The 11966-nt window shown below is 36.4% G+C and overlaps 2 protein-coding genes across 5 annotated transcripts; one reads left to right on the top strand and one right to left on the bottom strand.

Annotated features, from left to right (window-relative positions):
• Positions 1-111: 111 nt before the first annotated feature.
• LOC119989157 (clathrin light chain 1-like) lies at positions 112-2850 on the top strand. Its single transcript, XM_038834511.1, has 3 exons — positions 112-655; positions 1936-2089; positions 2193-2850. Exons 1-3 carry the CDS (start codon positions 264-266, stop codon positions 2661-2663), a joined length of 1017 nt encoding a protein of 338 aa, XP_038690439.1. The 5' UTR covers positions 112-263; the 3' UTR covers positions 2664-2850.
• A 352-nt stretch (positions 2851-3202) lies between these two features.
• LOC119987948 (cold-responsive protein kinase 1-like) lies at positions 3203-7464 on the bottom strand. Of its 4 annotated transcripts, none has more exons than XM_038832855.1 (7): positions 7319-7460; positions 6466-6591; positions 6013-6125; positions 5684-5894; positions 5341-5578; positions 4192-4342; positions 3203-3784 (listed from the first exon to the last, which is right to left on the bottom strand). In XM_038832855.1, exons 2-7 carry the CDS (start codon positions 6533-6535, stop codon positions 3494-3496), a joined length of 1074 nt encoding a protein of 357 aa, XP_038688783.1. In that variant the 5' UTR covers positions 6536-6591; positions 7319-7460; the 3' UTR covers positions 3203-3493. The 4 variants fall into 4 exon arrangements, with proteins under 4 accessions (XP_038688783.1, XP_038688784.1, XP_038688785.1 ...); XM_038832856.1 differs by having other exon boundaries at positions 6466-6627; positions 7319-7449; XM_038832857.1 differs by lacking the exon at positions 6466-6591 and having other exon boundaries at positions 7319-7464.
• Between the last annotated feature and the right edge of the window lie 4502 nt (positions 7465-11966).

Here is an 11966-nt window from a genome sequence, read left to right as displayed (position 1 = left end):
CATTTTTCAAACGTGTCAACGACGTCGTTTGAGGTTCAAATATATTTTCGCTGCTGATAATTCGAAATTACTTTGTCTGTCACCGTTAAGTATTAAAAAAGTCAAAGAAATAGACTTCTGTTGAGCTTTGAAGGTCCTGAATGAATCCCCCGCGACAGCCATAGGGTTCTTGAGAGACTGACAGAGTCCGCAAATCTTCGTTTCTGGATATAGAGTAAATCTAGGTGTCATATTTTAGAAAGAGATATACGAGCAGAGGAAAAATGTCTTCCTTCGATGAATTCAGCGTCGACGGAGAAGACCCTAACTCCAACTACGGCTCTTACTCCAACTACGGCTCCTTCTCCAACTACGGCCCTGAAGAAGAATTCTCCAGCGACCATCACCACGCTTCCGGAGGTTTTCCGGCGGATGGAGATGTCTCAGTAGACCACGTGCAATCTCCGGAGATCTTCGGCTATGGATCTTCCTCCGTGGATGTTGATCCGAACCCTAGCTACTCGCAGTCTCCCTTTGGTTCAGTTCACGTGGAGCATGGAAACGGTAATGGCTACGGCGAGGGAGATGATGACATCTTCGCCTCAGACGGACCAGTGCTGCCACCACCTGGCGAGATGGAACCAGAGGAAGGATACGCCCTTCGCGAATGGCGAAGGTACACGTTTTGAACCTCCTTGATTTCGCTGGTTCTACGTTTTGTGAGTTTAACTGGATTAGATCTGTTTCTTTGCTACTGTATTGGTTTAGATCTGTTGTGTTTTAGATCTCTTAGAGGTTATTTTATGATACTTTTTTGTTACTTGTATGTTTTGTTGGTTGTGTTACTTACCAAATAAGAGCTGTTCCTGTTCTGTTTTGCAATTTTTGCTTATATTGGAAGCATCTATTGAACTTCCTTTTTCAATTCTGTATTGATAGTAGATAATGTTTTATCACGCGTTGTTCATTGTCTACTTCAGCATGATCTATATGGTAACTTAATGGCAATACTTGAATTTATTGACCATCATATAGATGCAATCTTCACTCACGGCTGGTTCTGGCGTGTACAGAGTTTGAGTGTTTTTTTATTATCATATCTCAGTGCTTATGGTTTTCATTAATTCATGCACATATCTCAGTGATCTAGATGAATTTACAATTTATGCATCTTATAATCTTTTCAAGATTTGTTGTTTTTTCCTTTTCATAAGTATGCAAACAGAATTCCTATATGTTATCATGTGCATGATTTGTGATTTTGTGTATCATGGTCAGAATGTGGATCTTGCTGCCAATATCTATGTTTGATTCCCTTAGTGCTCAATTCACTGTAGTAGGTTCTACTAATTGGGTTTGAGGTTTTCTATAATTGAAAAAACACAACCATACATGAAAAGACTCAGAATTTTAAAAATGAGAGTTTTTGTTTGTGTCCGTGTGTGTTTGTATTGAGTGAATAGTTAAAATGATATGGGGTACTGAATATTTGCTCCATGGAACCCGTTATTATTTCTGGAACTTTGAAGTGGTGTAGGGAGAGTGAATCCCTAGTGATTTCGAGGGCGGAAGGGAAAGTAGGGGAGTTCTGCTTAACAAATATTATTAAGGATATGTAGGAAAAAAGATCCGGTGGGAGAGGGTGTAAGTCGAATCAATTTTGTTGAAACTTCTGGAGTTAATGTATGTTATTCTCTTTATAGGAGAAGCAAGAGAAGTTTTCAATTTTTATTGAATGGGATAATTAACCATTTAAGATATGCATATGGTGATCAGTTTACTCAATTTGCATTGCATGCACCATTTTGAATTTCTCATCCTATTCAGCTTTTGGCATGGTAAAACTCCCTCTTCTGCCATTTTTTTTGGCTTGGAGTTTCATCCTTCGTTCTAGGTATATTGACGTTATTTGCCAATCAAATTTCTTTTTCATAGAGATACTTTTTTCTGATGCAGGCAAAATGCAATTTATCTCGAGGAAAAGGAGAAAAAAGAGAAGGAATTGAGACTCCAGATTATTGAAGAAGGTGAGGAGTATAAACGAGCTTTTTATGAGAAAAGGAAGCTTAATGTAGAGACTAACAAGTCTAACAATAGAGAAAAGGAGAAGGTAAGGTTTCCAGGAGGATGTATTTAACCTTATTTTTTCTAAAAGGAAAAAAACAGGTCGTTCAGTTTTTTGTTACTCAATATTGTGTTTGTTTCTGGAGCAGCTATTCTTGGCCAATCAAGAGAAGTTCCATAAAGAGGCAGACAAACAATACTGGAAGACTATAGCAGAGCTTATTCCACATGAGATTCCCAATATTGAGAAAAAGAGAGGCAAGAAAGATCAAGACAAGAAGCCATCAATAACAGTCGTCCAGGGTCCGAAGCCTGGGAAGCCCACTGATCTGTCACGGTTGCGACACATACTTGTGAAGCTGAAGCATACACCCCCACCTCACACGATGCCACCCCCACCAGCCCCTGCAAAGGATACCAAAGACGGGAAAGACGGGAAAGATTCCAAAACTGGAAAGGGTACAACAGGCAGTGCAGCTGCGTCGGCAGCTAATGGGGCACCCGCATCTGCTGCTAAAGATGCCACCTCCGACGGTTCTTCTAACTCAACCCTGCAAGAGACTCCTGCTGCTGATGGCACTCAGCTTGCCTCAGCATCTGAGCCCACGCCAGCAGCATGATTGCTTACACTACCAATACAATACTAATGCCCTTCATGGATTCTTTTTATTTCTCATTAACAGATGTACTTTCTCTCTCAATGTTCTATCTGTTGATGTTTCTTATCTGATCATGTGATTTGTCAACCCTCTTGACTTTTTAGACCAAAATCGTATTTATCTTATTTGTGTCAAGTTTTTGGGAGGACGGGTTTGTATCTTGACCTTGTGCAAGCTGTTACAGAGTGGGGAGGCCATTGGTCAATCAGAGGTGCTAAGGTGAAATTTCTAACTTGATAATGAGGAAGATGTTCGCAACAGGTTTCGTTGAGTTTGAAGTTTGTTTGGAACACGCTCTTAAACCATCAAAAGCATTTAGATCTCCTGATCATGGGCTAGGCTGGACCCAGTATCTGGACTAAATTTTAACTCAAGCCCAGCCCATGGATTAAATATTTACGAAGCCCGTGTTTTACAGGGCCGGGCCGTCCTGTGATCAGCTCTACTGGCCTTGTGTTCATGTAAAATGAAATAAATTTCTGACAGCAAGAGTGGGCGGGTAACGGGGTAAGCATAGGATATGCATGCTCTTGGACTTGGTTATGATACATACAAATCATAGTAATATATTTCGCCAATTATACATCATCTCAAAGAACAATATGAACTCTGCTCCTTTCTCGTATCCGAAAAAGAATATGAAAAGCACTGCATAACTTAGAAACACATGAATATGCAAGTCAAGAAGCTTCTCTCTCCTTTTAATAATTGGATGGAAGATACCTGAGTAATAAAGATTTCATCTTTCATCTAGGGGTGACCTGAGTAATCGTGATAGGAACTGAGCTCACCTAACAGCTACTAGATGTAGATTCACCCAATGACATCTTAGTTGAAGAAGGTACAGCGCCAAGGGTGGTAGAACCTTGAAAGAAACCCGGCGGTGTAAGTTCCTTTTCATTGAGTAGGATTTTCCTTGATATCATGTCAACAACCTGACTCATTAGTGGCCTTCGGCTTGCTGCCGCTTGGGTACAGAAAAATGCTACTTTCATGTACCTAGTGACTTCTTCCTCTGGAAATTCTCCAATATCTGGATCCACTAGGTCCAAGAGTTTTCCTTCTTTGTGGAGCTCCCACGCCTATTGAAGCAAAACAAACTGTTGAAGGAATGTGTATAATGGCTAATAAATAATGTAGGAGAAAGTAACAAACGAAAAGAAGAAGAAAATGATTCCAAAAAGTACGGCAAACCACCATATTGGAAGAAACTAATCTTCTTTGGCAATCTCACCTATTTAACTATATATTGGAAGGGCTTATTTGTGGCTGTGAGCAGGCACAAGTTATCAAATGGCCAATGTTCATTATCTAACTTAATAAAACTGAGATAATGCCCTTGCTATAATAAGAACAGTTTAAAATCATAACGTTTGATGAACATATGCCACGGCAATAAGACAACCAGCATATTAAAGAGAAACAGCAATGATTTATCTGAAGGTACCAAATAAAATGAAATGAAACTTGGAAAGGAAAACAGACGCACCCACTCCAGTAGAAACTTCTGCATCCCTCCACAGTTTGCCTTTGAACTGCTTCTACCACTAATTATTTCAAGTACAAGGACCCCAAAACTGTAAACGTCAGCCTTCATCGTTAATTGACCTCCCAAAGCGTATTCCGGTGCCAAATAACCACTGCATAGAACAAGAGTAGCATAAATTGGTTTCTCTCGCTTACCGGCATATCGAGTGAATTCAATTTTAAAATATGCAGAAATTAGTGGAATTATCCACAAAACGATATGATTTAGTGGTTATCCTTTCAGATGGAAAAATAAACCTACAATTCCTGCATACTAATAAGCAAGTTAGCAGAACTAGGAATCTATGAACCAATGAAGTGGACAAAATCAATCGCCCAAGAATTCGCAAGTTGAGATGATCATCTAGGAGAGTGGAGAAATATTATGGATACAATACAAACTAACTACCAATAATTTGAAAATTAGATAAAAGTGACAGCAAGAGTGATTTCACGTCCATAAAACAACTCTATTTCACTTGGGTTGGCTTTTTGGGAAAGACCTCCAAGTATTCTGACTATCTAGAAGAAGATTCCATTCTTTTTTTTATGCAATAGTTTTCACTTAGCATCAGATTCAGTTTAAACTTCATCTGCAAGGTTTCAATTTATAGTGTATTAACCTGGTAACTACCTATCAAATACTTGTTAACCAGGCCCAGTGAGGCAGTGAGTCTTCCAGGCAATATGCCTTTCCTCTGAGATATCTCATTTTCTGTAACTATAATTTCTTCCCTGCTGCTTTGTTAATGTGAAATTTGTTCAAATCACGTATCATGGTTACAGTGCAAGGGTGACTGTCCATCATTTGTCTCTCATGGTAACCTCAATAGTTTAATCTTGCTACAAATGTAATTTGCACTGTTCTTTCAGACACAACTGCAGCCAACACTTAGGCTGCAGCCATATATTGCACTTCTCAATTGAGCATTGGCATATGAAACACTTTAATTCTGGGCATTTGTCATCACAGAACAATGCTAAAAATGGAATCAACGTATGGCAACTACATATTAGAACAGCAAACATCATTTAATGTTGAACTGCATAAGCAAAAGAGATGCAATGGAAACAAAATATCACAAGCGAATGAAGGCAAAGAAAAACACACATTGTTCCTGCTACTCTTGTGCTAATGTGCGTAATATTATCTGGGAAAAGCTTAGCCAATCCAAAATCACCAATTTTTGGTTTAAAATCTTCGTCAATAAGTATATTACTAGCTTTGATGTCTCTGTGCACGATATGTGGCGTAAGTTCCTCGTGAAGGAATGATAGTCCCTTAGCAATACCCATACAGATAATAGCCCTTCTTCCCCAATCAAGTCTGTTATTTGTACTCTTTCGACCTACATGAACAAGGGAAATAAGTTACATTATCAATCTCCTTTCAGTCCTTCGTAAAATGACCAATCAACACTCCAAGTTCCAACTCAAACTACTGTTATATTTACCTAATAACACATGATCAAGACTATTATTTTTCAGATATTCATAGACTAATATCCTGTAAGCCCCCTGAACACAGCATCCAACGATTTCAACAAGGTTTGGATGCCTAACATTCGATATTGTATTGATCTCATTCAAAAATTCCCCAGCCCTCTGCCTTGACTCGGCAGACAGTGTCTTCACAGCAACTTGTAATCCATTTTTTAGAGTTCCCTATCAACAGTGTGACATAATTAATTAGGCTTTATATAAACCCCATCAATATCGAGTTATACATTCATATTAACTGGATAAAGGACAACAAGCAAAACCATCAATACATTCTGCACACCTTATAAACAGTTCCAAAACCCCCTCTTCCGATATTGTTTCGTAAATGAAAATTATCTGTTGCCGATCTTAGTTCATTGTAGGAGAATTGATTAACGTGTTGCATCAAATTTCCTGAGCAAAAGAAACCGAACAACAAAAATAAATATCATGTATAAGAAATCCAACCATAGAAAAAAAATTTTGAAAACTCGCAACGAAGGCTTTTCCGACCTGCATCATATTTGCCCAAGAAAAGAAAAGCCTTATCTAACAGAAATTCCAGATCCCAAATTAGATGAAAGAATCATGTTGGCAAGAAGATATAAAACATCATGTCTCTTAAACCCTCAAGTATCGTCAATGCTAAGTAAGATCCAATGTCATTGAAACCAAGCGATCGCCATTAACTCCAGAATTTTTTTTATTTTCTTGCATTTCTATTGAAGCTATAAACTGTGAATCAATTTATTACCTTCTCCATCTTGATGAGCTCGAGAAATACTCCTCCGTTCTACAAGAGAACGAAAGCAGCCGCACACCATATCTGTCTGCAATATACAACTGCTATCCTCCAATCACATTATGAATTAACCTTATCCTGATAAGAGAAGGAGTTAAACAGTAAACTCCATTCCTGTACCTCAAAGGCTCAAAGCACAGTTAAGGGTTTTATTATTGGAGATAACAAAAAAATGGTTATATTATTGGAACAAGAAAAATATGCATCACTTGCTGCTCATGAAGTGAAATACCGAGTCTCAAAAATCAAGACTATTCAACTATTCTTGAAAACATCATCACGTAGTTAAACTCCCTTATCAATTCCACTCCTCAAAATAAAACTTACATTTGGAAAATCAATTAGATTATGGAATACCAACACATCATACCACAGATATTCATCAACCTTAAAAGCTGCCAAAGCTTCGCAATTCATGCATCAAATTCAAACAAAAAAAAATTTAAAAATCCAATAGTATGTAAGTTACATGAATTTATGAAGAACTCGGGCATTCTTAGTCAAATAAAAACTTGTGAACCAAAATAGCCCAAGTCTAAGCTCAACCCATCACAGGTCCGGGCAATTCAGGCTCACAGGCGTCTTACTAAGTCAAGGAAGCCATGGACTTATAACATCTGCATTAGATATATTATTTTAAGGATGTCGTACTTTTTCTCAACACTACGATCAGCTATTCCCTTAATTAACTACTCAACCCGAAGTCAAACTAAAACTTCAGATTCCACAGAAACTAAATCGCAAAAACAGTTCGTTTGATTGGCGAAACAAAGAGAAAATCAAAGAAAAAAAAATAAAGAATTACCTGGCGCTGCAGAGAAGTCAAAGAGCTCCAATATCGAATAATGAAATGAAGAACGAGAGCTCTATAACTTTATGTCATTAATTTAAAGCGTGTGTGAACTGGGTGAGGATGGTGGCGCCTGTTATTCTCATAGTTGACTCGTTCCGGTCACCAGACACACTTGCAACATCCATACGTGGGTTCCATTGCTGCTTGTTCCAGACAGTGACCGTTGCTGGTAACATATTTTCAAAACTTTCTCTCTCGTAAAAAATCTGAATGAAAAATATATACCCACAAATTCCGCTTCTCTCCGAGAGGCGAGTGATTCTTGGGCATGCTTGAATTGGGTGGGGAGGGTGGGGATGGTTAAGGAGGAAAAATAACTGCATCTTATGAGAGATTTAAATGGGGGATAGAAGAAGGAATTTTTCATTTATATTTATAATTCCTAATTTTTGGATATGTACGGTGAGAAAAAAAATTATTTATTATTTTATAAATAGTCTATAAATTTTTTTTCAGTAATTTTAAGTTTTTAACTTTAATTAGATATTTTTGTAATTCACATGTCTTTTAAAGTTTTGTTTGAAACTTCGTATAGGATAGTATAATTTTCCTATCTAATGTATAATTTAATCCTTATATAATAAGTTGATGTATAATTTAATCTTATCCGGTATTTAAAAATAATATGATATTAGGCTTGTATAGTATAAGATTTGTGATAATATGTCTAGATTACCCCCAATTAAAGTGAGAGTGAGGGTCTTTTTTGTCATTTGACATACTATTTCTTATACTAAACGCTCCGTATAAAATAAAAACGAGTTTGAGGTGTTTAAATATTATACGGTCAGCATCGTATAAGAACCACTTTTGTATAAAGTTATACTATTCCGAGTATTTTAAAAATCGTCCAAACATCCGATAAGTTCATTAAAGGATAATTTTATACTATACGAAGTATTATCCGCTCATCCAAATGGAGCCTAAATCTCCTCAACTCTACCTCTTTTTCTATTCAAATAAGGATGATGAATAGGGGTCGACATCAAATTGGGTTGGCCCGGCTTGGTTTTTTTCTGGCCCCGGCCTCGGCCCAAGCCCAAGCCCGATTTTGAGAATTGAGCTTATAGTTGGGCTTGGCCCTCAAAATGAGGCTCAGGCCCCTAAGGCTCGGGCCTTTGGACCGGGCTTGACTTTTGACTATATAATATTTATATATGTATATGTATTATGTATATATACAGACAGACATTGCACATATAATATATATGTATACATATACATATACATATATATATATATATATATTAACATTATTTACAGCCTATTTTTTACTAAATACACCCCACTCTAGTGTGTTTTTAAAGGGTTAATGGGGTGTACTTAGTAAAAAAATGGTGTGTAAATAATCTTCATCATATATATATATATACACACACACAGACAGACAATGCACAACTGCATTGTCTGCGCGCGCACACACACATATATTATATGTAGATATATACATATTTTACATATATATAAATAATGTATGGTGGTTAGTCGGGTTTCGGGCTCGGATCGGGCCAAAATTGACCCAAGGGGTTGGGCTTCGGGCTGGGTCCGGCCCCAGAAATGGAGCCCATGTCCAATATAATTTAGACCCAGGCCGAGCTTTGGCCCATGGGATCTAGGCCCGTGGGCTAAATAGTGACCCCTAATGATGAATACAGAGGATCTCCTATCATTTTCCCTCACTTAACCCTACTTAAATTTTCATTTTCATTTTCAATCCAAACAGAACCTTATAAAAGTGCATGTGTTGTCGTTTTGAAATTAATTAGATATTTTTGTAATTCACATATCTTTAAGTCTTCCTCAACTCGACCTCCTTTTCTATTTAAATAAGGATGGCGTAGGGCTGTTAATGGTATGGTAAAATATCCATTACTGTACCGTTATCGATAATTTGGTTATCGAAATTTAGGCTGCAGTGGTATACCATTATCAATTCTTCGATATGGTAAATTTACAGATGACTTCGGTACTGACAACGGTAATCAAAATTTAAAATCAAAAAATTTACCGATTATCGACATATATATTAAATATATATTATTATTTTTAGTTTTAGTTTTGTTGAATTATGACCATTAGATTGATCTAATTTAATTTAAACCATTGATTATATTTAGGTTAATTGTTTGTGTTATCATTGTGTCATCAAATACATAGTTGTATTATGGGGACTGGTATTCAAATGCTTTGTGTTGATATTAAGTGCCGGTTTGGCACACCATATATGGATACAATATATGGCTCTAGAACCATATATGGTTTTCATGCAACAAACAGCAATTTATGGACCCGAATTCTCAAGCAATTTCGTGACAATTGATGACTCAATTTGGAATTGTTATGATTTCAACCATTTAGAGACCATTTCACATCCCATTTACTACTTTACCCTCCAAGTTGCTCTAAATAACAGGTATACCAGAGTCCATTTGACTCTCCATTAACTGATTTAATTGCTAGATATGTTTGCCTATACGTGTCGTAACTCTCCATTTGTCTGCTTTGTTATTTTCATGGATGAGATTACTTTTCAAACATTTTCTTTAGAAGGCCAAATGCCAGATATAAGTGGGTTTCATTGGTTTATGGAAGGTTGTGGTTGTGAAGAATCCACCTTGTACTGATATGCGCAGAGTGGGCAAAATATCGAAACTATTGCCACATCGACTTTTTCCTTTTGCCAGGTGAGGATTAGATTAGCATATATGAGTGTGTTGATTATTTAAATCATGAATGTGTGGTTATGTATAGCTTCAAAATAAGCATATCATGGCTTTGGAGCACTGTTGTAACTAACATGCCATAAGAAATATGTATGAAATTATTTTATCATTAAAAAATATATAAATACATTTTAAATATTTATTTATTTATTTATTTAATAATGCTATAATTAATTTTATAAATTATTTATAATTTGTTTTGCTATTTATTTAAATTTGTTATAACTTAAATGCATAATATCCCTGCATGTAATTTGTACAACAATTATAACGCCAATCTATCAGTATATCGATTATCGGTATACCGACTCTTCCAATAACAGTAATGGTAATATTTTTTGACTTATCGAAGGGATTGATATGGTAACGGTATTAAGGATTTGGTAACGATAATCGTACCAATAACAACCCTAGGATGATGAGTAAAGATTAGGGTTGTTATGGTAACGGTTACCGTTACCAAACATGGAATATCGTTACCATACCGATAACGTCGATAACTCAAAAAATGATACTGTTACCATTACCATTAGAGTCGATATACCGATCAATCGATAAAGATAAATCAGTAATTGGTAATTTTACCAATGACACAAACAACTTACAAAAGTAACAAAACTGAAACTATAGGAATGAAAACAAAGTCTGAACATAACACAGTTGTGTGTTCATAATAAGAACCCTGTGTAGTCCTTCCAGAAATGAAATCAGATCAAGTTAAATCACATCTAGATGGCATAATATAATAATAGCCCTAACAAGAATGATAAGTTGCAGTTATAACAAAAAAGAAATAAAGAATCTCTTAGTGGACCCAATCTTGGGTGGGTCTTCCCTTGAAGAAATAATACAATGAGCACTCTCCAATCGATTCACGATTTTGATCATTGATTGGCTTGTACACGAGCCTAAGAAGCGATGCTATCACTAATGGATTGAGCTTGAGCCCGATCTTGGGTGGGTCTTCCCTTGGAGATCTCGCTAGTAGAAATGAAGTATGAGGATGAGGATTGTGATCTCTGCTTAGGAATTGATCGATATGATCAAGATTCTATGGTTGGGGCTAAAGCTTGATCATCTTTGGCACTCATGGAGGGTTGGAGTGGAATTGGAGTCACCTGCAGAGATGAGAGGTTGGAGGGAGAGAGAGTGAGGACCAAATAAGAGACCATTAACCCTAAAAAATCAATGGTATAGATCTATGTTAAATAGATCTAACGGTTATAAATAGACTTGATTAAAATTAAAAATAATATTATTATACATTTAATATATATGTCGGTAATCGGAAAATTTATCGATTTTGAACTTTACTTACTGTTACCAGTACTGAATTCATTAAATTTATTATACCGAAGTATTGGTAACGGTATACCAACATTCTTTCATTTTTGGTAACCAATATATCGATAACGGTATACCAATAGATGATTTACCGCTACCGTAACAACCTTAGTAAAGATGGTCTCCCATCAACTCCCCATCATTTTTCCTCACTTAACCCGACTTAACTCTTAATTTTCAATCCAAACAGAACTTTATAAAAACACATGTGTTGTCGTTTTGAAATTAAAAAAAATCCCCAAAAAATGAACTCTCAAGCAAAGTCAAAAGTTTAAACCATAGCCCATGGGGAGTTGGAGCATTTACAATGATGATATGCTGTTGAGTTATTAGAAATCATTGGAAAGTGTGATATGTAGATGTGACATAGGAATGGAGATATGTATAACACAATGGTATAAATTTGGTTGCTTGGATTGACAAGAAATATATTTAGTGCTTTCAAGTGTTTTTTCCAAGAGTGGGCCATGTTCTTCATCTAACAAGCTAGTGTACGCAAAATTCGCAAGTGTACAAATCACACAAATAATATA

Source organism: Tripterygium wilfordii, chromosome 21 (assembly GCF_013401445.1).
Source record: "Tripterygium wilfordii isolate XIE 37 chromosome 21, ASM1340144v1, whole genome shotgun sequence".
In the NCBI taxonomy this organism is placed as follows: domain Eukaryota; kingdom Viridiplantae; phylum Streptophyta; class Magnoliopsida; order Celastrales; family Celastraceae; genus Tripterygium; species Tripterygium wilfordii.
This window is presented reverse-complemented; position numbering and strand designations above follow the sequence as displayed.

Bases quoted from the DNA above. Each gene is read 5' to 3' on its own strand.
- LOC119989157 (XM_038834511.1), top strand. From the start codon at position 264: ATGTCTTCCTTCGATGAATTCAGCGTCGACGGAGAAGACCCTAACTCC. The intron at 656-1,935 runs GTACACGTTTTG...TTTCTGATGCAG, and splicing joins GCCCTTCGCGAATGGCGAAG to GCAAAATGCAATTTATCTCG. The intron at 2,090-2,192 runs GTAAGGTTTCCA...TTTCTGGAGCAG, and splicing joins ACAATAGAGAAAAGGAGAAG to CTATTCTTGGCCAATCAAGA.
- LOC119987948 (XM_038832855.1), bottom strand. From the start codon at position 6,535: ATGGTGTGCGGCTGCTTTCGTTCTCTTGTAGAACGGAGGAGTATTTCT. The intron at 4,343-5,340 runs GTGTGTTTTTCT...TGTTCTATGCAG, and splicing joins ACAAGAGTAGCAGGAACAAT to TGGTTATTTGGCACCGGAAT. The intron at 3,785-4,191 runs GTGCGTCTGTTT...TTGCTTCAATAG, and splicing joins AGAAGTTTCTACTGGAGTGG to GCGTGGGAGCTCCACAAAGA.